The sequence below is a fragment of the Aristolochia californica genome, unplaced genomic scaffold (assembly GCF_029961685.1).
Source record: "Aristolochia californica isolate CCGP_79_NKW_82.1479 unplaced genomic scaffold, dmAriCali1.0.hap1 SCAF_13, whole genome shotgun sequence".
NCBI lineage: Eukaryota > Viridiplantae > Streptophyta > Magnoliopsida > Piperales > Aristolochiaceae > Aristolochia > Aristolochia californica.
This window is the reverse complement of record NW_027181804.1, coordinates 23,395,699-23,421,420: the sequence shown is the minus strand read 5'-3', so window position 1 is coordinate 23,421,420 and position 25,722 is coordinate 23,395,699. Positions and strand designations below refer to the sequence as shown.

The 25,722-nt window shown below is 37.6% G+C and overlaps 3 protein-coding genes across 3 annotated transcripts in view; 1 reads left to right on the top strand and 2 right to left on the bottom strand.

Annotated features, from left to right (window-relative positions):
* The window catches only part of LOC137949102 (uncharacterized), a 50,732-nt gene extending 40,205 nt beyond the window's left edge, over positions 1-10,527 (bottom strand). Inside the window, exons 1-2 of the mRNA XM_068795377.1 lie at positions 9,818-10,527; positions 9,644-9,702 (exon numbers count right to left, since the gene is read on the bottom strand). Coding sequence (XP_068651478.1) covers positions 9,644-9,702; positions 9,818-10,255 — 497 coding nt within the window. The 5' untranslated portion in view covers positions 10,256-10,527. The remainder of the gene's footprint in view (positions 1-9,643; positions 9,703-9,817) is intronic.
* Positions 10,528-15,907: 5,380 nt separating this feature from the next.
* LOC137948818 (protein WVD2-like 3) lies at positions 15,908-18,073 on the top strand. Its single transcript, XM_068794995.1, has 6 exons — positions 15,908-16,038; positions 16,371-16,810; positions 16,953-17,070; positions 17,175-17,246; positions 17,333-17,440; positions 17,560-18,073. Exons 1-6 carry the CDS (start codon positions 16,015-16,017, stop codon positions 17,998-18,000), a joined length of 1,203 nt encoding a protein of 400 aa, XP_068651096.1. The 5' UTR covers positions 15,908-16,014; the 3' UTR covers positions 18,001-18,073.
* A 3,621-nt stretch (positions 18,074-21,694) lies between these two features.
* Positions 21,695-23,563, bottom strand: LOC137947719 (uncharacterized). Its single transcript, XM_068793491.1, has 3 exons — positions 22,913-23,563; positions 22,598-22,770; positions 21,695-22,269 (listed from the first exon to the last, which is right to left on the bottom strand). The coding sequence occupies exons 1-3, from the start codon at positions 23,561-23,563 to the stop codon at positions 22,197-22,199; spliced, it is 897 nt and encodes a 298-aa protein (XP_068649592.1). The 3' UTR covers positions 21,695-22,196.
* Positions 23,564-25,722: the final 2,159 nt, after the last annotated feature.

Below are 25,722 nucleotides of genomic sequence, written 5' to 3'. Positions count from 1 at the left end.
GTCTATCCCATAGCATGTTAAGTCCACCACCAACTTGCTTTGTTGTAGAAGAGTTTGCCTCTAAGTTAGTTGCAATGTTGACAACATACACTTCCTAGCCTAAAGTCTCAACACAAGGTTTTGATTCTTCTATCTTTTGAGGTGCAGAGATTGGTGTATTGTAGTTTTCTTTAAAAGCAATTAACATCACGATATAGTGGGCTTTTATGGCTGGCTCTTGAAATTTTTTGGCTTTTTACTTCGAAACAAGTATAGCAAACCTCACTTCAGTCCTTGCATGCAGATTTGGATTTCTATCTCTATCGAAAGGCTTGGGCTATCTTTGTAATTCAAACTCAATTTTTGACAACGGTTGATGTAGTCAATTACTTTTTCGTCCCTCTACTGCTTGGTATTGATGAACTCTACTAATGTGATACTGTTGTGATCAGCTGAGGAATTCATTTTCGAGTTGCTACCAATTGTCAATAGACTCCGGAGCTAGTTAAACAAACTAATCAAATGCATTTCCTTTCAAAGAGCACCTGAATTGTTTCACCATCTAGTCGACTAACAAGATGTCTCCTTTTACGGGTTGAAGAACTTGTAGGCTTGTTGTTAGAGCAAAAAATGTACCCTCTGAAGCTGAGTAAGGATGAAGGGGATTTTTGGAATGGGAAGATTCTCCAAGATTTGTCATTAATGACTCAATTTTGTACATGAGTTCTGCAATTTAAGCATCTTTTGCTTTGATTTGCTCATCCATTTTCTTCATCGCTTTTGCAATTCTACAACTTGCGCCTCCAAAGTTTTAGCATGTACCATCATGATGGATATACAAACTTCTGGAGAAGTTAGTTGTAGCGACCATTCTTTTCGTAATCATTGCAGATTCCCCACAACTTTTTGAGAAAAACTATTGCAATGCCCCTCATATTGTGAAATGTCTTCGCCGGCAAAAAATCCCAAAATGGTAATATGGTCTAGACCTCCTGCTGGCCACTTCAAATTAAATTTCGATAGAAGTGCATTAGGATGTCCAGGCCCGGCTGGATATGGTGGAGTAATACATGATGAAAATGCGAACCTTCTCTTCTCATATGCGGGTCCACTTGTTATTTTAGATTCTACAAGTGCTGAGTTACATGGGTTATACAATGGGTTGAAACTTTTCAAACAAAAACTGAAGGGAGTCCTCTTAGTTGAAGGTGATTCTAAAGTTATTATCAGCTAGTGCACAAGGCCCTCGAAACCTTCATGGTGTCATTGGGAGCTATTCGAAGATGTTTGTATTCTAGCTACTGAAATGCAGTGTAAGTGCAATCATATTCCCAGATCGGCAAATCATTTAGTCAACGCTCAAGCAAAAAAGGGTGTTTCCCTACAATATCTTGTTGTGGAGGAAAGTCTTTCTAGATAAGTATTTTATTTTCTCTCTTCTCAGTTATATATTCACACATTTTCCTTAAAAAAAAAAATGCCCCTCGTATTGTTTTACCATAGCCAACACCATGGGGCTTGTAGAACAAAGGAGAATGATGGAGTCTTGAAGCCAAAAAAATCATCTACAGTTGTTGTAGACATGGTGAAATTCTTCATTTACAATTGTTTTACTATCTATAGTTGTTGTAGAACTTTGATCAAAATCTGGATCAATTGTTAAGATCATAGCTTAATCAAAAGGTAAGATAAAATGAATTGCAATGATATCACCAAAATCAAATTAGAGAAGAATGTTATCTAAGTGCCACATAAGCAAAAAAGGTTCGACATGGGTGAGAGTGGTATTGCAAGAGAGTTCTTGCCAAACAAAGGAGATAGCACATGAGTGACACGTGGCATCGTAGGAAAGCTCCATATAAGAAAATGTGATATTATTTCATGATTGGGTGTGATGAAGTGTCATACTCTCATGGAAAGAACAAGAAATTTTGCCACGTCTCTCCCCTTGCAAGTGTATCAAGTCAAGGGGAGAGGGGGAAGATAAAAGAGAGAGAAAGGTGGGGAGGTTGAAACCCCCTTCCCCACCACACCATAAATAGGGACCCTCTATAACCTGCAAGGGCTCTAGATCTCGAACCCTTGTTAAAATCCTCACAAAGCTAGCAACAAACAAAAATCCTACCATAACTCTACTAAATTCCCTTGAAATCGTCATGAAGCTTGCACTAAGCAGGCACTCTATTGCAATTACGATATCCCCCTTAACGCCTCAAACTTCAAGTTAACCTAAAGTCTTACTGGATTTCTACAATGAGGTTAGCATTAAGCAATCATCTATGTCACTACTTTGCCACTATCTTGAGACCCATCACTGCAACACTAGGCAAAATTTTCTTGTCAAAGCATTAAGTGAAGACTAGCAATAAAAGTAAAGCTAGTCAACCCTACAGTTCACCTGACAAGTCACTCAAGGCTAAAACCTAAGTTTGTACATATGGATTTAATCAGAAGATCAAATAAGAGATAAGATCTGACATCACTTGAAATCTTATAACTTTCTTTGTTGTTATAGTTACAATCGGGTCACTTCGCAAACCAAATCCCTTTTGTATATTATTGGCATACCTAGTGAAACTATTCACCGACATATGACTCAACCAATGACACTTATGGATAGATTCCAATCATGCAACCAATCATTTTTTTTATGAAGGGTGATTTTATTAAAAAAAAGGAGAAAAAAGGGGGAGCTAACCCCTAACAACAAGAGATTGCAAGGAAACTCCCTGCTTGGCCAAACAATTGGCCATAAAATTTGTTGATTTCGAGATGTGAGACCAAATACAATCAAACAGACTAACAATTTCCATAATTTCAAAATCATCAACCTCCACGAAAAAAGTAACCAAGTGTTCCAGATTATACCTAAAGGGAAAAAAAAGAGTTCAAGCATCTCACAAAAAGTGAAAGATATGAGAAAAATGTGAGAGAAATGAATGCAAGCAAGAAGAAAAAAACAAAAAAAAATCACAAAAATGTTGCTTTTCTTAAAAGCAGCTTTTGTGTTTCTTTTTTGCTTTTTTCCTTTTTTCTTGCTTGCACTCATATTTTTACTTCTTTTTTTGCGATGTTTGAACTTATTTTTTTCTATAGGTATAATTTGGAGGATTTAGCAACTTTTTAGTAATGGAAGTTGTTGGACATTTTGAGCCTCTAATCATTGGTCGTATAACTAGAAACCATCCGAAAGTGTTGTTCGTTCAAGTTGTAAGTCAGCATTTTCGTGACCAAGTCCTGCAAACTTTAAGGCAAGTAGCCTCAGTCTTCTACCATTGATTTGTTTGTTTACCCAAATCAATCAAAGATGGTGTAGGTTCAGTCATGAGCCAACCTTTCTTGACTTTGATTCAAGTGAACAAATTTTCTAGCTCCCCTTTCACCTTCAATATGGCCACACAACTAGTTCCATCCTTCGGTTGCCCCAATTTGCCAACATTGAAGCGGGCAACCTCTTGATTTCTGAACAGTGTGACCATTCATCTTGGTTCAACGTGATAGGGTTGCTTGGTTATTTTCCCAAGCTAGTGTGGTCATCCTGAGCCTCAAATCATTGGCACACGATTGGAACCCATCCAAAAGTATCACTGGTTGAGTTGTAAGTCATCTTCATAGTCTTGTGCTATTGATTTGTTTGTCTACTCAAATCAATCTAAGATAGCACAAATTCAATTCATGACTTTATGCAGGCAAACAAAGTTTATTGTTCCACCATCTTCTGTATAGCTAAGTAACTAGTTCCATCCTTTAGTGCCTCGACTTGCAAGCATTGAGGAGAGGCCTCCTAAATTCTATAATGGTGTGACCATTTGCCTTGGTTCAACTTGATGGTGCTACTGAGTTATTTTGCCAAACTGGTGTGGTAGGAACATTTTTTAGCCTCAAATCATTGGTCACACAACTGGAACCCATCCAAAAGTGTCATTAATTGAGTCATAAGTCAACATTTTCGTGACACAATCCAACAAGCTTTGAGATAGGCCGCCTCATAGTCTTGTACCATTGATATGTTTGTTTACCTAAATGAGTCTAAGATTTCGTAGATTCAATCATAAGCCAATCTTTTGTGACCTTGATTTGAGCGAACAAAGTTTCTAGCTCCCCCTTCACCTTTAATACAATCATGCAACTAGCTCCATCCTTCGGTGCCTCGATTTGTACCATTAAGGCAAGTAACCTCCTAACTTTTGTACGAGTTTGACCATTCACCTTGGATTAGCTTGACAGTGTTGCTAAGTTATTTCCCCCAGTTAGTGTAGTAGGATCATCAAACAAAGCAAATGCAAACAGATCCAAGACAAAAAGAAAAAAGGGCCTTCACCATTATTGATTTCAAAGTAACCAAGACCAATCCAGGTAGTAGAAGAAGGCCTTCAACTGGATTCTTTCAAAGTGTTGGTTTGTTGTATTAAGATGACATGGAGATTTTAAAAAAGAATGTGCAGGCTGGAACTGCTAACCGATGTTGTTGCGCCATATATAGGAGAATTAAGCTATGATTCTGCCATACGTGCAGAATTCTGGACAACTAGCCTGGCCATCATTGGAGATTATTGTTGTTATTGTTGTTGTTGTTGTTGTTGTTGTTGTTGCATCAAGATTTGTTGTTGCTAGCTTGCCTGCTACTGATTTGCTTGGTGTTTTTGTTGTTGTCATTGTTGTTGTTGTTGAAGGTTCTAAAGGTCGTTGTGTTTGTGAGCAACATGAAGAACTTTGTCGAAACTTGTTATGGGAATTTGTAGTTGCAAGGAGGTTTAGCCAAAACTTGTACCGGCGTCCCCGAGTAGCAGTATGGATTTTTCTCAAACTTGTAGTAGGATTTTCCACATGAGATGATATTTAACCAAAACTTGTTTTGGGCCTCCTAGAACATTGGGACGAATTTTGTTAAAACTCATTTTAAGCTTTTCCGATTGTGAAGAAGTTTAGCTAAAACTTGTTTTGGGTGTCAAATTGTGCCTAAACTTGTCGTAGACTTTTCGAGTTGCAACGAGGTTTAGCACTTGTTTTAAGCTTTTCCATCAAGCAACATGACAAATTTTACTGAAACTTGTTATAGGTTTTTCCATCTGCAAGGAGATTTACCCTAAAATTTGTTTTTGGTGCCACTAAACAGCATGACAGATTTTATTAAAACTTGTTTTAAGCATCTGTGAACAGTATTACCGACTTTGCTGAAACTTGTTATGGGCTTTTCCAATTGCAAGTTTAGCCAAAACTGGTTTTGGGCATCCCCGAGCAGTGTGATGAATTTTATCAAAACTTGTTGTAGGCTTTTCCAGTTGTGAGATGGTTTCCTGTTTATAAATTTATCCAAAGATCAAAACTTTGGGTGAACTCCGCTACTAAGAAGAATTTCACCCCCCCATCTGTTTGAATCTTAAGAGTTTTGAAGATGGTTTTTCACCTTGCAAGTTGCTTAAAGTTCAGATTTGAAGCACAACTTCAACCATTGAATTTGCAAGTAACTTGAAGAAATGGAGGAGACTTGCCCCAATTTTCCTTGAAACTAGCGTTCTAAGGACAACTTCTTGCCTACGATTTGTTTGAAATGTGGATTTTGAAGACAACTTTTTGCCTGCGATTTGCTTGAAATTTGGCATTCTGGAATAGTTTACCCCAAGAGGTGCTTAAATGGGCTTTCAAGGATGATTTCCTTGAACTTTGCATTTTTAAAACGATTGTCAACCCCCTAGTTTTTCAGATGCCTAAAATTTTTTCTAAGGAATCTTGTACGAAAGTTGAGAGCAATTTTTCATCTCTTGTTGTTTCATGCTTGGAGTTTTGAAGATGACCTTTTTTACCATAAGTTTGTTTGGAAGATGAAGATTTGGAAGAATGTTTCCCCCAAGTAATTTGTACTAGAAGAGACTTCCTATAATGACTTTATGCCGTTTTCTCTTTGGTATAGTGCATTGCATGTTTTTAGCTCTTTTGGCATGAACTCTTCGAGTGTGATGCGTGATTGCAAACAATAGTTATAAGTTTGCCTTCATGGAAGTTTCCATTCAACTTTTGGCAAGAAAAGTGTTTGTGTGCCCTTTACTTTTCGTTTTGGATGAACTTAATTTACTCCAAAGTAAGTTGAGAATTTCCAAAACTATTGGCTCAAGTTTACCAAAGCCGATTTTGAAGTAGGATATTCTCAGAGTGATTGAACTTGTTTTAGAAGAGTTTTTTGTTCATTGATAATTTGCTATGAGGCGAGGCCAACTTCTTAGTTTTTACTTAGCCATTATTTTTTTTTAATGGAAAACCATTATTGTTTCGAAAGTTTGATCGTGACAAAATTTGATGTTGCAACTTGTTCATTCTCTGAATCAAGAACTATTTTTCTTTGTTTGATTTCTCTGGATCAAGAATTATTTCTCTTTGTTTAATAAGATTAAGGAATTTATCTTTCAAGGTGAAACATTCTTCTATCGGATGTCTAACAATTTGATAGTACTTGCAATACTATAGATTATTTGTTTTGCCAACTTTCTTTGCCCCTGTCAAAGATGGAAGATTTATCAATTTTTGTTTGAGAAGTTCTTTAAGTGTTTCCAAAACATCCTCCTTTGGCAAGGGATACTTCTTTTCTCGTCTTTCTTTTAGAGTCATATTGAGTCTGCCACCAACTTGCTTTGTTGGAGAACAATTTGCCTCTGATTTAGTTGTAATGTTGATTGTTTGTGATTAATAGATCAAAGTCCCAACACGCGGTTTCCCATAGAAGCAATCGGCATCTCCATATTGTGGGCTTCCATGGCTTGCTCTTGCAAATATTTCGGTTTCTCACATTATTCCTTGTGTGCACATTTGGATTTCCATCACTGATGAGAAGTTTGTCCTATCTTTGCAGTTCAAACTCAAGTTCTGCCAACGATTGTAGTTGATTACTTTTTCCTCCCTCCACTACTTGGTACTGATGAGCTCTACCAATATGACACTACGGCAAGTGTTATAGAATCGGTTTAGGAATTCTTTTTTTAAGTTGTTGCTAGCTATCAATCGACTCCAAAGCTAATTCAACAAACCAAATTGTTTCCTTTTTAATGAACGACTAAATTGTTTCACCATTAAGTCACCATACGTTCATGCATTGTTGCAAGTTTCGATGAAGTTGGTAACATATTGCTTTGGGTTGCCATTTCCATCAAACTATTGGAACTTGGGTAATTTGTATCCAAGCGGCATTCTTAAAATTTGGGCTCTCCTGTTGTAAGGCTAAAAAAATTTTGAGACGTCGTTTGTGCTTCGTTTGTTAGTTGAAGGTCTCGAACAACACTTTCAATGATCATCTTGAGAGAATCAATTGACAAAGTCTCACCTTTTGCGTGTTGAAGAACTTGTTGACTTACTATTTATAGTAAAAGATGTACCCTCAGAAACTGAACAAAGTTGAGGAGGATTTTGGGATGGAATCCAAGATTTGTCATCAAGAACATTTTGGACATGAGTTATGTAGTATAAGTATCCCTTGCTTTGATTTGCTCATCCCTTTCCTTTGTTGCTTGTTGTAGCTCTATAACTTGTTTTGTCAAAGCTTTTGTTTGCACCATCATGACAGATACACCAACCATTGGGAAAGTTGGTTATTGTAAACTTTCTTTTCATGATAACAAGATATTTCTCACATCTTATTTAGAAGAACTACTGCAATTGTCCTCGTATTGTTTTACCATCGCCAACACTGTAGGGTTTGAAGGATAAAGGAGACTTGTCGATGGAGTTTTGAGGCAAAAGTCTTCATCTACAATTGTTATAGACGTGGTTACCAAAAGATCAACATATATACGATCTTCTTTGCACATTTGGAAGTCTCAAAGTCTCTCTTTTTTTCCACTTTAGGACCACTTGAGCCCTTGCAATTTCTTTTTCATTAGTTGAATGACTAGACCAGAATTAGTTGTTAATATAATGCTTAAAGAAACATCCTTTCGCTTTGACAGCTCCATGATGGATTGTGTCCGGCTGCCTCTTTGGATTTAGATGGATGACAATCAGATCTACATTTTTTGTACTTGAGCAATTAAGATTTGAGCTTGTGGCTTTGAGATAATCACTTACGTTGTGCCTTGAGATCTAACTTAGGGTTGATTTTCTTTTTTTAAGTTTGTGGATAAATAAATGAAAAATAGAGATGTCCCACAAAGTATGCCAAAAATGTCAACGTATAAAGGGATCTAGTCCATGACACAACGTGATCGTGGATACAACAACAAAGAAAGTTACAAGGCTTCAAGTGACGTGAGGTCTTATCCCTAATTTGGTCCTCTGATGTAATTTCCACACACGAACTTGATTTGAGCCTTGAATGACTTATCAGGTGAACTACAGCCTCCCTTTGTTGACTAACTTTAATTTTTCAGCTAGTCTTTATTTTGGTGCTTTGACGAGGAAATTTGGCCTCGTATTGGACCAAAGGGTCCCAAGATGGTAGCAAAGTAGTCACATTGATGATTGTTTAATACTACCTTTACTGCAGAAATCCAATAGTGCTTCATGCTAACTTGAAGTTCGAAGCATTAGGAAGATAATGGAAAGTATCTACTTGGTACAAGCTCCATGACAGCTTCAAGAGAATTTGATAGAGTTGTGACAGGATTTCTACTTGTTGCAAATAGCGGAGTTCAATATCTGGAGCTCCTACGAGTTTCTCTAATGATTTCGCCTCTCTAAATGCTCTCTTCCCCCCCCCCCCCCCAAAAGTCATCCATTAACTCTATAGAAGGATCTTATTTATAGTGTGGTGAGTTTGGTTCAATCGACCACCTTTTTTTCTCTATTATCTTCTCCCTATCCCCTTGACTAGGTACACATGCAAGGAGAGAGAGACATGTGGTAAGACTTCTTCTTCCCATGAGAACATGACACTTTATCTCACCCATTTAGAAATGGTGCCACATTTTTCTTTATGTAGAGCTTTCCTATGATGCCATGTATCACCCATATGGCATCCCTTTGCTTGGGTGGAACCCTCTTGCAATGCCACTTTTCACTTGTATGCCACCTCCTTTGCTTATGTGACGCTTAGGAGGCATTCTTCTCTTATTTTATTTTGGTTGTAGCCCTATTACAAATCACTTTATCTTAACCATCAATTAAGCAATGAATTTTAACAATGTTTCAAATTTTGACCGAAAGCCTGATTTTACCAATTGATTGTCTATTTGACAAACTTCAAGCCTTGACCATCGAGAACTTTGATTTTGATCATTAATCAACTGGCAATCGGGTTCCTTCAATCTTGATGGCTGATCAATGTCAGACGATCTAACCGTTAATAGGATTTCTAATTTTGATAATTAAATATTTATACCTACAAGGTTACAAATGAGACATCAAAGAGGCCCCATGAGACTTGAGTCCCAAGACTGACAAGCAAAAGATGACATTGACTGATAAGGATATCCTCTTCATGACATAGTTAACAATGTCGAATGAGAGAAAATGTGCATACATATTATATACAAATCAGAAAACTTCATATCAGATCAAAAGGATTAAGGCCTGGTTAATGAAGTTTCCAGGACAATTGGGACGTTCGGATCTACCTCAAAATAGAATTTTATGGAGCATTGCAAGTAGTTTGATAACAAAAGTAATATAAACCATAACTGAACCAGAGGTAAGAAAAAAACTCATTGCAGTAGAACAGATGGACTTTCATGAAACTTACCTATCAATAGATTCGTTGATTTTGCCCTCAAAAATAGCCCACTTTCTCGGAATTTTACTCTGACAAAATAAACAAATATTGAGTTCATCAATTGCTAAAAAGAAATATGAAAACCACTTGAACGAAATTACTCTAATTTATCGAAGGCTAAAGATCGATAAGTCAGCTACTCACATCCAATATTGGTACAGATCGAATTCTAACTGATTCAATATCTCCAATGCACTTATATTCTTTCATCAACGTCATCTTCTTCACTTTCACTGGCAAGTTCCCCATAAAGACAGTTCTTTGAAGCTTACTCTCATCGTCGTAAGCTTCTGCAGAAAAAACCATTGGTTCCGCTGAATCATCTCTTGTTTTCCTCTTCTCTTCAACAATCGTCCTACGAGATTCAGAGTCTTTCTTTTCAGTCTCTTCTACAGTTCCGTACCTTTTTCGCTTCGTATTCCTCTTCAATTTCATTCCGTTTCCTCTTTTTCTTATCCTTCTCGAGGGTTTCTGTATTTTCATCGGTTTTCTTCCGTTTTTTGCTTTTCTGCTAGTCATTCTCGACGACAAAATTTCCCCTCTTTTCTCTGTCTTTCTTCTGACTATTCGGCTCAATCGCATGGATGTTTCTCTCGGCAGAATCTTCCGATTTAAACGAATCCCCAAGTTTAGGCTTCTCTGTGGGTTGAAGTTTCGGAATTAACAAGTTTTGCAGTGGCTCGGGTTTGGGCTTTCGACAAAAGGACTCGTAAGCGAAAAGAGGGAGAGGAACATATTCTGTTTGGAAGATCCTCCGAAGATGGTTTTGAAGACATCCGTTGACCGATCTTCGTTTTTCACCATTGTTGCTGACTCGTTTTCTTTGAAGACCAGAGATGCGTTGCAAGAAGACATTCGGGAACTAAAAACCAACCCTAGGGGACGGATATCGCTGAGGCACCGGACACAACCCAACTCGTCTTTTAATTGCTTTCATCCCCTGAAAAAAATATAAATTAAAAAACCACTCCATCTTCAACCGGATCTCACAACTGAGTGTTTTTTTGGTTCAGGTTCTCCACACCCTTCTTATCCAGTTGCAAACACAACAAATCTCTCTTGTTTACGTTGTCAATTAAGGGGAAGGGAGATTAGTCTGATCATGTGGGATTCTTTAGGGGGGGTTAGTCAACATGACTCAAGACATGAAGATCAAGCGCATTATTCAGTTCATGTCCTGATGTCGTCGTTAGGGAGCGCCAAAGATCATGTCATGTACATGATTATCCATGACTCAGAAGTTCATGTCCCAAGAGTAAACGGTGAAAAGCGTTTTCCGCCCAATTTTGAGAATCATGTACATGACACTCACGAGACGCTCTTTCGGGCCTCTGTCTCTCGCACACCGTCTGTCTCATTTTCGCTCATTTTCAATCTACTAAAATGAATCAGGTTGGTTGATTTTTATCTATCGAAGACCCAAATAAAGTAATTAGTATAATAGAACTCGATTCAATCAGTTTATTTATCTAATTTTATAATATTTTTCTCACCCAATGTTACCAAACTAAAACTAAAGCATCTAATGAAACCACATTCAATCAAATCGATCCCCTCATCAAATCACATATATGCAAAACTAATAAATAGATTAAATGTAGTTGACCAAAATGAGTTGATCAATTGAACTAATGAATTGGTTAACACGACTAGGTCAACGTGAATGACAATTTTTTTCCTACATGAACCTAAACAAAAAAGAAGGAAAATAGGTGCATTTCCGGTCTTAGTTATCCCCACAATTCCCTATTGTTTTATTAACTTTCCACTAATGACTTTGTCTAATTTGGTATATAATCACATTCTTTATTTAGGTTGACCTTCATCTATATTATGATAATAACAAAACTTAACAATGTTTATACTAATATTTGTAATCGAGCATTTAAGATGCAACTTCTTCAAGAGACATAAATCAAGGTGTTCACAAAGAATTGACAAAACTCAATTCAAAACCTCAAACCCAATTGTGTTAAATCATCTTGATGAAATACCCACAAGCGAGCAACTGAAGATTTGAATACTAGAGTCTAGGCGGTATAGAAATGTTTCAAGAACTCTATCCATGTAAAGAACTCCAATTTTGAGATACACAAGAGATTTTGGAGGTCAAGAACTCTAATAGGGCATCAACCATTCTTGAGGATCACCCCTATTTTGATTGATGTAAGCATGTATACTGGTTTACCATCCCCAAAATATAATCCCCCCCCTATCGAATGCACAACATTGTGTGTTACCTCGTCATGCCATAAATCAAATTGAATTTTTTCCTTCAAAAAATAGACAATATAGAACATCATGATTAAAATTAGCAACAGAGGCAAGTACAAAGAGAACAATAATTGAAAAATATTTGAAGTTTACTTCAATCTAAGAGAAAAAAAATGTGTCCATTGATCGGCCTTGTAAGCTTTGAACTTTTTTACCCATAGTGGCAAATGGTTTCTGTACAAGAAGAAGAAGAAAACTATCCCGTGTAATCATGAATGCCATAACTGTAATTCTTACATATCTAATTCATGGACGTACAAGGGTAGTTTAGACCCTTTGTCAACTTCTTCATTCATTATAAATAAACATGGGAGAGGGCTAGAGCTCATTAAAGTGAGTCAACTCACCTCTTAGGCTTTCTATCTTCTCTCTACATGTCCCCACTCAAAACCTAGTCTTTCTCTCGTCTCTCTCTTTCTACTTTTTTCTCACTGTCTCTAACACTTCTTCTACATCTCTTTTAAGCATGAATCCCTAGATTCGACATGGTATCAGAGCAAGGGGTCTAGGGTTTCATGATGTTGCTCTACATATAAAAAAAAAGAGAAGAAAGAAGAAGTCTCTCAAAGGCCATCCAAATTCCAGCCACAATAGAAAACAACAAATCAGAATTCCAGCCATGATTATGGGTAGATGAGTGCTCAAATATCTCTCCTTCTTCAATCCAAAATCATTTTTTTTATTGAGGATAACTTGTAGGATACCCAATTCATGTCATACTAGAGCTTCTATCTCCATAACTCTAATATTTTTTTGTTTGATCTACATACTTTCTCAAAGTTTTATTTTCTTGTCTTGAAAAATCCTTCAAAGAATTAGAAAACTCCCCCGAATTGTGACCTTGAGTTCATTAATTGCTTGCTAAAATATTTATTTTTTGTGGCTCCAAACCCTAATTTAGGATTTCATTATGAACTTTTTTTCCTATTTTTTTACGCCCTATAATTCTATTTTTTGGTTGCCATCTTAAGCCCAACCATGCATGGAATCTATGATGCCTCATACGTTTCAATTCTGATTTTTTATTACCATGCATGTTAGCCTTCATGCATGCGTGGTAGTTTAAATTGCCACATTCTAAGTTGAGAATGTTTAGTTGATTGTGATCCACCTTCCTTGATTTGTCTCTTATTGTCATGGTTTTCCAAGGTTTCATCTTTAAAAATCAAACTTTTGTTTGAAAATCATGGCTTGAAAATTCAAATAAATCACTTACTTTCTTTGTTGAATTCAGCAAACATGACTTCCTAAAGATTACTTCCATCCCTCTTAAAGGCCGATCTAATTTTTCCTTCATGGTCACAGTTTATGAAACATTTTTTAATCCCAAGAGATCTTGTTGGACACCTGACCTAGCCTCATCCATAGATTGATGAAGATGCTCCCTCCTACTGAAGGTGGTTGGATGTCACCATTGTCACAAACTGGCTAATTAATTGCATGGAAGAATTTGTAGTTAAACTATATTCCATTTCTAACAGCCTTCAAAAGCTTTATGATATTTTTTAGGCAATGTGCATGACCAAGCAATGTTACAATCTTAACAAGTACTTTGTTTGATTCTGAACACTGCTTCAAGAATGGAAGTTTGCTTAGCCTTATTGTATAGATTTTTCCACTAAAGAACAACAAAGAGAAGCCCTTGTCTTAGCCATCTGCTTACTAATTTGAAGCCCTACTCCATAAGAAAGTTTTGTCATGTTCTCCCAAGAGAGGAGAAGTGACAGTTATGGTAGTGCAAAAGAAAAGGTGGTAGAAGTGGTGGTCAATGAAGAGGAAGACGTATTGGTCTCTTATTCTTGATCAGATGGTGGTAATGATTCTTCCATTAGAACATGCACTTACTACGGTCTCAAGAATCATGTAGTATAGAGGAGTTGGAAGCTACATGGAAAACCAAATTTCTTCAAACCAATCAAACCTCTATAACTATCTCTAGAGCAAGCAAATAGGACCCTCTAGAACCTTCTAAGAGTAAGGAAACTTTCACAAAAGAAAATTATGATCTCTTGCAGAAACATAAGAGTTTGATTTCCTCCACTAGTTCTCCTACTGTAACAATTGCCACTAAAGGTATGCCTTTTTTTTTTCACATGTGCTAGTCCTTCATCTTGGATCATTGATTCTAAAGCCTTTGAGCATCTTACTAGTAAAATTGGAAATTCGTCTTCTCTCCGTCTTATAATATGAACCGATTTGTTTTCGTTGCAAATGAAATCCTAACCAAAATACAAGGTGTGGCTACGCCCACTTTATTTGTTGACTTATCTCTTTTCAATGTTCTATTTGTTCCTCAGTTTCTATTTAGTCTTATATTTGTTTGCCAATTAATAAGAAATTCAATTATTTTGTCACATTTTTTTCCATTTCACTATATTTTTCAAGACATCAAGATGAAACAGGTGTTGGGCAGAAGCCATGAGATAGGAGGCCTTTAGTACTAGGACAATCAAGTAATTTCGACAGTGGTGTCATCAAACCAACATGCGATCCAGTGGCATAATAGGGTCAATCATCCCTCCATGTCAACACTACAATTCCTTGTTCTTTCCTTAAAGTATCTTACTAGTTTAGCTTGTGATTTTATGAAATGGCAAAACACCATAGAACCATGTTCTCTTTTAGATTTGAAAATTTTAGTATCAGTTATTTTTCTTTAGAGCATTAGGACGTATGGGAACCAGTTCATGTTCCAAATATTACTCAATTTTTTATTTTTATTTTCAGGACTCTTTGGTTTTAGCTCATAGAGCAAAAAAAATCCATTGGGAAAAAACTTGAAGAAAAAGAGGTTATAGACTTGATGTCCTAACCCTCCCCCTTAAGCTCTATTTATAGATTAATGAAGTTATTGCATTACAATAATACCCCTGAACTTAGGGTTTATGGTTTAGGGTTTTCACCCTAGAACTTTAACCTAATTACATTAATGTTATTTCTATGAAATAACTCTTTATTTACCACCCTGCCAACATTGTATGGGCATGTGGGTCTTCTCCTTGATCTATGGGCCTTGAACCCTTCTTCCACATCTCTTGGATGTATGGATCTTCCTTGGTCTTATGGGTTCGAGCCCATCTTCTAACACACTTGGATATGTGGGGTTTTCCTTGGTCGTGTGGGCTTGGGCCCATCTTCTTCCGCCCAATGCTATGACGGAAGCGGCCCTAGGGGGCACTGCGAGGGCTACGACGGAGAGCTATAATGGAAGTTGCGCTGAAGGCTCTACGAGGGCTAAGACGGAAGCTCTGGTTGGAAGATATAGTGGCATACTGCAACGAAGACGTCGGGATAGACCAAGAGGGAGAAGCGAACGGGAGAGAAAGAAAAAAAAATTCAGCCTCCCGCGACGCATCCCATTCGCTTCATCCGGATGATTCGTAATATACTTCGGAATCCAAAATCCCAAAATTAAACCATGGATTTTATCTTCGAATTCATCTGATTCATCAACATTGGTGGTCCATATCATGCTCGTCTTTTCAATTCTTTATCAGCCTAATATTAGTTTTTTTATGTTTATATATATTTATGAATAAATTATGCTCGTGTCATAAGTTTATTAAAGTTTGTTCCGATTATTAAACTTCTGTTCTATTTAATAAACGCTGGGGAAAAAATCGAATAAGATTTACAGCATTTTTCCTTGTTATCGTCGTGTTTCCTCAAGCTCGAAGAAGCATCTGCCGCCCTCGCTGCGTTGACGTGATAAGTTGGACCCACAGTGACGCTGTGATAATGATTCCCACTGCAACTTCCATCATGCCAGGGCCATGTAGGTGTGGTCCGGTCCGTACCCACGTAATGGCGCACTCACCAGCCGTCCATGCAGTCTCGTTTCAGGGTCCAGGATCGGGCAACCCATCTAATCAAACCAATTTAGCCTGTAAATTAAAACCATCAAATATATAAAAATTAAATTCCTCACCATTTCATAATATTCAATGCTGTCTTGCCGGCGGTTGACCGGCGCTGGGAAGACCTTTAATTGAGCTGGACTAGCTCCTTTCAGGCTACGTCCGAAGCAGAAATTCAGAAGAGAACGAGGATCAGATCCAGTCTCTAGCATGTCTTCAATTAACAGTTTTCGAGTAATTGATTTTTTTTGCCGTTTCCCTATTCTCTTCTTCCCTCCTTTTGATCAACACGCTAGAAATGTCGATCTGAATCTCTAGAGATACTTTTCCCTTTCAATTCTTTCAACTGATTGAATTGTATTACAATAGGCATCTGCTAATTAGAGATCTACCTGCAAACAATTCTGTGCATCTATCGTGTTTTAAGTATGAAGTAGGTATCTACATACTTGATATTGATAACGAAGCAGTAACAAGATTAGGTTTAAATGTCCTTGTTCCCTTTCTCACATTCTTGTTTTTCTTGTTTGTGTTCTGGTTTCTGGTATATTTCTGCGATTGGCCAGATGGAAGTCAGCAGAAGTCCTCAACCAGAGCAAGAGAATGGAGAAGAATTGCCACAAGAAAAAGAAGATAAAGACGTGCAAATACCAGAAAAGATTGAAGAAACCACTGTAGCCCCCGAGGCAGAGTCCGGAGTAGTACTGCAGCAGATCGGCTTATCTGAGACAGAGAGAGACGTATCAGAAAAGCAGAAGGCAAATCCTATGGTTGAAGAGGGACCAGTTTCAGAAGCTCATGGAATTAATGAAAAAGCAGTGGATCAAAGCCAGGTGACTCAGCGCCGAAAGCTAAGAGTGAAGCCGAAGCAGAATGACAAACCTAAGCCGACTGTGCCTCGACCTTTCAATTTCGCGACGGAGACGAGGACGTCCAGAGAAGGACGAAGAGAATCGGACAAGTTCAGAGAGCTCAAGCCAATTTTATCAAAGTCAACAAGCTTAGGGTGAGCTTTCTGATCTATGTGTATCAATTTTGCCGGCCGTCCTCATTATTCGCATGAGTATTTTGCTGATGCAGTTTGATGTTACTTACAAGAACAATCTTGTTCAATCTTGACGAATGCTACGAAATTCTCAAATTTACAGTGTCCGTTCAGTGAGGTCAGCACGAAGCTCTTCAGGAAGGGTGGGACGAAGCCCCGAGCGAGGCGGAACGGGGCGAGACGGTTCTACAGGCTGTGAGCGTCTTGGAAAGAAGGGAGAGGTGCCTTATTTCTGTTCAAATTCTTCTCGACAGCTTTCCTGCTTGCTCAATTAGATGCTTTTACAAGGACTAAGCTACCAAGTTCCGTCTGTCCATTCTTGCAGTCCGGTCATGGAACAGAAAAGGAGTTACGACGGAAGGAGATGGAAGTCCAGAAATCACAGAGCACTATCACGGTCGATATGAATGCTCAATGAGATAAGTTCTTCTACTTTTGAGGCGTCCCAGTTTCTGATATTTATTTTATGGAAACTTCCAACAGGTTGCAGAAAATTCTGAGATGATGAAGAAGAATCCTACTTTCAAATCATCACCATTGCCTAACTTCCCTCACGAAAAAAAATTTGCTCCGAAGCCTGAATTAAAGAAGGTAAACAAGAAGCTAAAGCATTACTTTAATGGCAACAAAGATGGAAATTTTCAAATGGTATAAAGAGAAATCATTTCAGTTACCCTTGTAATCTTTTTTCATCTGGTATCATCACACAGACTCCATCGACGCCAGTCAAGCCTCCGCTTCTTGGCCATGGCCTCCGCAAGTCCTTACCCGATCCAGAAAACAGAGGATCAGATACCACTATTCCTGAGAGTCCCAAGAATGCTGTCTTGGTGACCAAATCAAAAAGCATTAGAGCCGAAACTACTCCATCTCTTATTCTCAAAAATGCTACAGGAACTCCCGGATTACAGAGGACTCGAGCAGAGACTACTAGTCCAAACGAAATAGCAACGGTACCTATGGCAGGACTAAGTGATACAGAGTCATCTCGTAGGAAAAAGAGTTCTCCCAAGACAATCAGCAGCAGTTCTAAGGAAACTATAAACAGATTCTTGAGAGCATCACAGAGGACTCCAGCTACTAAAATTAAGGATCCAGTGAAAGAAGAAATACCCTCAAACAATCAAGGGAAAGCTTTGCTTGCCGAATAATTGTAGCTATTATTATTTTGTGCTTCAAGTCTGCTCTTTTGTTCTGTCAATAGCCAGTGTCTCTGTTGCTGAATGGTGGTGATGAAACTGGTACTGTTCTTCGATGTTTTATTCCACATCAGAGCTTAGTGTATGGGAGAAGCACTGAAATGGTCTGTTTCAGTTTTTAATTTGGACCGGGCTACGGTGAGCCCGCGTTCTTACCTGTTTAACGGGTGAGAACGCAAGCACCGTTAAAACATTAATGGACGAGTTTTGTATCACCTAATTTGCTCTTTGTAGGGCGAGTTTCACCTTTAACCCAGGTGACTAGACTGAGTTCAACAAACAAAATAGAGATTGAACCGAGGAATATTCGTTAAGAGGGAAAGGATTCCGTTGGTGGTCTCACTTATGAATTGTCGCATATCAAAACCAAATTTGGTAATATTTTTATATTCTGGATAACTTCCGCGGCAGGTAGGGTTTTTGCAAGCGGAGGACAACGCACTCATTTTCAGTAAAAAGTGATTTTTGGGTTTTCGGATTCAATCAAGGAAACTTATAAACATTTGTGAGGTTTTTTTTTTTATAGCATTTTGGATCTATTGGATTGTGTGTGATCATTAAAATTTTACTTTACGGGGTTAGTCTACAAAGAACTTGAATTGAAGTGAAGAATTAAAGTGATTCAAATTCAACTCATCTGTGGGTGTTAATGTAGATAAGTTCAAGTGCACTAGAAAACAAATTCCAGTGTTAGTGTCCCCAAAAGAAAAGTATGATATAAAGAAAAGAATGAGTAACCTTTTATAATATACTTAAATAGAATATATACCTAAACAGATAATTGACATAAACATGATTACTACATTTATAAGTGATTTAACATGTAGTATTAGAATATATTAATATCTTAATTAATGAAAAACTATATTATATTACTTAATGATTATAGTTTATTATAAATTAAAACAATAATTACAAGTGACTAGAATAAATTATTTAAAATAAATAAAAAAGTTAAAAATAACATAAGTGAATATAATAAATAAATAAATTATTTTTTAATAACATAAGATATAGTTTAACATTAAAACTCATAATTTTAATAAAAAATAAAAAATACATAATAAATAAATAAATATATTAATTTATCAATAACATAATATATATTTTACATATTATTAATTAATAATATATTAACTAAAAAAATTATTTAATTAATTGGATAATTAAACAAATTATGACAATGGTTTAATTTTTCCTAACTTAGGAAAAATTAAACATCGTCTTCCTTAGTGCACGTCGTCTTCCTCAGCGACGGGCCAGCTGGCAACGGCAACGGAGGTGACTCACAGAACCCATTCTGATATCAAGTTGAATTTTTAGAAAATACGAATACTTCATTGACTTGTTGTATTTTGAATTCAAAAAACTTTTATTTATAATAAAGGAAACCAGTAGAATCCTATTACTATTAAATTACCCTTATCCCAATTATACCCAAAGTTAAACACTAAAAGATAAGTCCTAGAACAATTGAACATAAATAAAAGGCTAACATAACTAAAACACATTTAACTATGACTCTTCTATGAGATCTCTTCCGTTGAGACTCTTATAAGACTCTACCATATTAAGTTTGGCCTTGTGAGACTTGTTACTATGAGAGTCATGTAAGACTCTTCTATACCTGCTCTTTAACACCATTTAAAATACATGCTAATCTTTTAAACAATTTTGATAATATAGATAAAAACCACTCAAAAGATGTAATCAAAACCCAGATCAACAATCATGATATTCAAGATGTAAAAGTAAGGTTTTGATACTTAGCTTGTTTGAGACACAAAAACCTCAAGTTGATGACTTCAAATTTCCAATTTTCAAAATTGGGCACCAAAGGAAAATTGAGTATGACAAGAATGCTTAGAAATTTCGTGGCTTTGGGTGTTCCAGAATCTAGAGAATACTTGGGGTATTTATAGGTTTAGATTTCAATTTGAAAAACTACTTGTTACTAGTTGCATCCTGGTTTCTAGTTCATGTCAAAGTCTTGATGAAAAACAATATGAAAAACATATAAAAATATTTAAAATAATCTACTTGTGCTACTTGCCATTTTGCTACATAGTTTGAAGGTCTACAATGAAAATATTGCTTGAGAATTCCATATTTGGAGTTTGGGGTTTAGTCTTTTCTCCAACAGTTCTTCTAAGGGTTGAATCCTTCTTCTGTTTTATATAGGGGTCGACTCCTTTGTATGTACGCCTATGTTCTTGATCTTCCTACAAGGATCAACTTCTTAAAATTATCAAAACCTTTTATAACTTGGGTTTGTCTCGTTTCTTTCAACTTGTATGTACTATACTCCTTCATTTCGGGGTTCTCCTTCTAGTGATATGATTTAAAATTTTGAAATCTTTGAGCTGACTTTTCTTCTTTATGATATGCTCGACTCCATGTGCATGTGTTTTACTCCAAATGTGTATGGGTTTGATTCCTGTTCTTCTCAACTGTTGCATCTAAAAACTTTTCAAAATTGTTAATTAGCTGTTTCTAATTGTGTTATTCTTCAAGGTCATGTGCTCAACTCCAAACCATGTACTCATCTCCATCAACCTGTGGACGAGTTAAAACTTTGAATTTGAAAATGTTGCCTTCTTCTCCTTCTTCATGTGCTTGACTGCTTTCCTTGCGAAGTCGACTCCTTTTAACCAGTATTTAGTGTATCTAAGCTTTATCTATTCACACTTAATACTAATGACAACAAAAGTCCACATTTTTTATCATAAAAATCTGGGTAATGAGAAGTCTATGAGCTTCTTTGTCCTCATCCCCTTAGTCTTGATTAATATTTATATTGGTGTCGGTTCCATTTTATGGAAGAGCCAAAAAACAGCTTGTGGCTCGCACTAGCTTCGCAGCAAAATATCAACTCCTGGCGTATGCTACGAAGTACATTAGTTGTTGCACTATTATTTGACCACAAAAAGCTTTCTACTTTAATGTCTTTTCATCACAGAGAAAGACTCTTTACATTGGCAAACTCTGTCTCCATTTTGGTTGCTCAAGTTGAGGGGGGGTTTTAAGGATAACAAAGAAATAAAAAATATTGATAAATCAAACAATTACTACTCTCACAATTCCTCATCTTACAAATCAGGAGATAGAACAGGTTGGTACTATCAACTCTCAATGAATAAAACTGGAACTATAAGGACTAAAAGTTAATTCAGTTTTTCCTCCCATTCTCATGGACTGTGGCGAACTTCAACGCATTCTCTTCTTTTTTCCCAAGCGAAAAAAAGGAGAGGGAAGAACCACTGCTTTTCGTGTATGAAGAGGGAAGAATGAAGTAATTGTTTAAAAAATATTCAAGTAAATTTAAATTTTCATTTTAAGATTACGGAACCATATTTAAAGAGTCCAAATCAAATCCAAACAAGATTGGTGTTCAAATGTTTGAAGAACATAGAAAGAGATGACATATAAGCAATTATTGTCTCAGAAAAATCAATGATTTTCATAAAAATAAAGATTGGCAATAGCAGTCACTTTAAAGAAGCAAAAACAATGATTTACCTTAGAAAAATCACTAATTTAGCCTGAAGAATCTAAAAATTTCTAGAACCAACTATTATTTTCTAAGAAAAAGTAGTGATTCAGTGAGTAGTTTACCTTAGAAAACCACCTTTTCTATTCCTTCTATTCCAATCTCCCGAATCAGCCTATACAGAATTCAAGTTATGGCATTATTGACGAGAGTCTGTGATTCATACTGCCATTTACTGAATCTCACCGACCTCTGGACTGAAGCGGATTTTGGTAGACGCCAGCGATCATATTTTCACTCCCTCTATAAGAAAGAAAAGAAGTCGAATTATATATTTTCATGTCTCAATCCCCTTACCCGAAGCTTTTACTGTACAACTATGGAGTATTCTTCTACTCTCATGATCGTTCCGGCTACGTTATTTGGTTACTGTTACCTCTGGATGTCGATATTATATTTTATTAATCGACTTTATAAGTAATATCAACACAAGTTCACTCTTTTCTTCTTCTCGGCAGGCTCGCAGTCAGGAACCTGATCGATGGGCAAAGAGCTGCTCAGAGTAGGGTTTGGTTAGTGAACAAGGAGTCAATCGGCCAGCCCACCGCTTGCTCGGCACGTATATGTTCGTCAAAAGGTAGCAGCCATGGACGAAGATTTAAGCTCCTCTTTTTTCTTCTTCACCCTCCTCCGCATGCCAGAGAAAATGAGCGTAGGATCCGAGTACATAGCTGCATATGAACGAAAACCACATCTTAACGTAAAAAAATAACAGTCCAGCGGTTAAGCTTTAGTAGCAAGTTCTAAGAATGAGATGAAATATAAATTCTTGGGGACCTAAAATGTAAAAGCGTGACTTTGACTGATCAATTGCCCGCCAATTCAAGAGGGTTTCCTTGAACTATGCACATTTCGTCCCCTAAACCGCAGCGCACGCCAAGAACCCGTGATCGATGGCGGAGATTGACTAAGTTCAGTCCTGGCCAGGGGAGGCTAGATGCATGCGTATATTGCTATTTTTTTTATTTATTTTTTTAACATTAACAGATGAGATCTTACCAGTCGTCGGGGGAGGCTTTGATGGCCTGGTCAAAGTATGCTTGAGCTCGTCCTTCGTCTTGTTTGGTCTCCCATATCAGCTTCCCATAGAGCGCCAGAACCTCTCCATCTTCAGGACTCGCTAAAATTGCTCTCCCGTAATACTCTTCCGCTCTCAACAGATCCCTCTCGACCTTTATGACACAAGAACAACAAGAAGAACATAAAAAAATCATGTCAACCACAAAGGCAGATTGTCGAGAAAGTTTTAGGAACTAATAAAAAACATGTACGAAGATTTGAAGTGAAAACAAGAACACGAAAGGAATCATCTACCTCATGCAAGTACTTTCCATAATTTCTTAAAAGAAGAGGATTTCCAGGATTCGCTTTCAACATCTCCTGGTAATAAACTCCCATACTGTTCTGATCGGCGCTTCCCCCCGTAAGATCTCCAATTCCATCTCCGCCTCTTCCTCCACCTCTGCCTCCTCCGACTATTCTCCCTTTACCCGTACCCCCGCCGGTCAGTTCAAACTCCTCCGGCAACACCTCGTTAACCGACCAAATTCCAAGACGATCAGAGATCCCGAATTCCAAACCTCTGTGCTTCAAGACAACAGATCCATCATCGTCCTCTGCCTCGGCCTCCGCCTTCAAGTCGCACCTCTCTTCCGGAATGTCTTGCTCCTCGGCAATCATAGCCGGAAAAGAGTGAGAAAATCTCCTGATCAAGCCTCGGCCAGAAGTAGCCTTCTCCGACGGATCCAGATTGGCTTCAGACAGATTACGTCGGAAAGACCTCGAAACATTATTCCTTTCATTCACCCGAACATGTAAACCGGATTTAGGAGAGGGCGAGCAATTTCTGCCTGGAAATGAGATGACGGCACCGGCATCTTGGTCAGAGAAAGCTAGTCTCGGAGATCCAAAGGAGGCAGAGGCTTGGATCGGACCGGAAGTCGTCCTGAGAAGTACGGCCTTCATATCTGATCGAATACAAAACATGAAGAGAAAGATCCGAGTCGACGAAGCTGCCGGAAGGTGGGTATATGTACTTAAAAGAAATCCCCTGCACGACAAAGCGCCGGCAATTCATCAGTTGACACGTTGCCCGCTGCACGTGAGTCCCCGTCGATTCGCAAAAAACCACGCAGAGTCGCATCTTGGGACACGTGTTCAAAAGCAAAATGACGACTGAAGAATGGTCCCACACTTTCTCATGTACGTAATCGTACGATGTGGAAACGTAGGGGGTAATTCCGAGATATGAGAACAATTAAAGGTCTATTTTGAATCTATAGGAAAATAAATTAATTAATTAAAATTTAATTTGATATTATCTTATTTTTACTAACTATTTTAAAGAATAAAAAATCAAATTATTGTATGGTCCCACTAGATTCATGAATTAGGATTAAGATTTGATTAAGAGATAAAGTAATTTGCATGGAAAGATACCAACTTCACGTGGCTGCTTTTGGAGAAATATCTCCTAGGAAGAAATATCTCCTAGGAAGGGATGGGCGGCCATGCTGGGGAAACATGAACATATGGGCACAGACGACCTCCACCACCAAAAGCCAAAAAGCTCAAACTGCTTGAGAAGTGTCCTGTGAGAGAGTTGTCGCTTGTGATCTCCTTTCTTCGCTTCCATTTCACTCCAATTAGTGTTCTTCTCAGCAGCATTGGCCTGGATCTCTTTCGCCAAAACAAAGTGAATGCAAACGGGTTCGTTTCAAGAACCAATTCCAACAGCATTATTTGGTGTTTGCTTCGCCTTTTTCTTCCAATTCATTCTTGGGTATGAAAATGGACGAGTGATAAGTGATAATCTGTCTTGACTGTAACCAAAAGGTTGAAAAATTGATTCCGATTTCCTGACTCTGGAATCTGTTCGTTTTTCGGCAGTATTATCAAAAGGGTCCCATCGCCTATGGAGATGAGTTGAAGCTTGAAAGTTGAACCCACCAATGATGGGTTGCTTCGCTGTGCGGCCTTGACAAGAATGAGTGCGCCTGCAGAGATAGTGGAGAGTGGAGAGCCCTCTAAATCACTCTGCTGGAAATGAAACAGTTTTACCAGTTTGCAGATGCCGACAATTCACAGAAATCTCAGAGGTGGATGGCCAAACTGGTAGCGTATTACTGGTACTCTCTACGGCATTTCGACAAACACCCTGTCTGCCTGCCCACTATGGCCCAAACGAAGACAATGAAAAAAGACCAAACTGGACAGAGCTTCCGCTGCATTTTTTCTTGTCTTGTCGTATTCATGAATCGTGATCATCTCATAATAAAGAAACATTGGCTGAATCTTTCTAAATCATCCTAAAGTGTTTGTTGTTGAAAACTCTGATCTCATAGTAGACAAATGGCTTTATCTTTGACAAATTAGCTTCGTTGGCTAAGTCAATCCCATCCACTGCCCAATTTGATATTGCTTCTTTTCTGTCTTGTTCTGAAACTTGATACTACTAAGATACATTTAAAATTTCATCCCCGAAGCTGTCAGTTTTTGTCTTTTTCAACATTCCGAACTCGCTTTGGGCCCCGAGTAGGCATGATGGAATGAGTTTATCTTCTCCCTGTAGAAAAGAAAAAATCTCTGGAGTTTATCTATTCGCCATTAAACAAATCCTCCAAGATGAATCACATTCATCAAATATACGATCGTCTCCTCTGTTGTTTAGACCGTTTCTAGTGCGGTTATCAAATTGATCAAATTATTTGTTTAACACTGTGTCAAGGTAAGGTAATGAATAGAATTCTTGTATCATTTGAGAATATGTAGGATTATCCATTAGTCTCCCTTGCTCATGAGGAGAAACAAAAAGAAGGGAAAGATCAACCTCTGTCGAACAAGCGATGAGCATATCAACATGAAAATATTTATAAGGAGAAAAATATGAACGTACTGAAGAATTAATTTCAATTGGAGGAACCGGAAAGACGAAAGAAAAGGGTAAAACATATCAAAGCAAGCTCACAAAGTATAAAATCTTAGACATGAGTTGGAATATAAGATTGTTTGGGATCTTCAAAGTCCTAAGGTTTCCAAACTATTTCCTTGATATAGTTGCTAAGCAAGTAGGAGTTGTATGGAACCAGTGGTTTGCGAGTGGCTCAAGTTATGCTCGGTTCGGG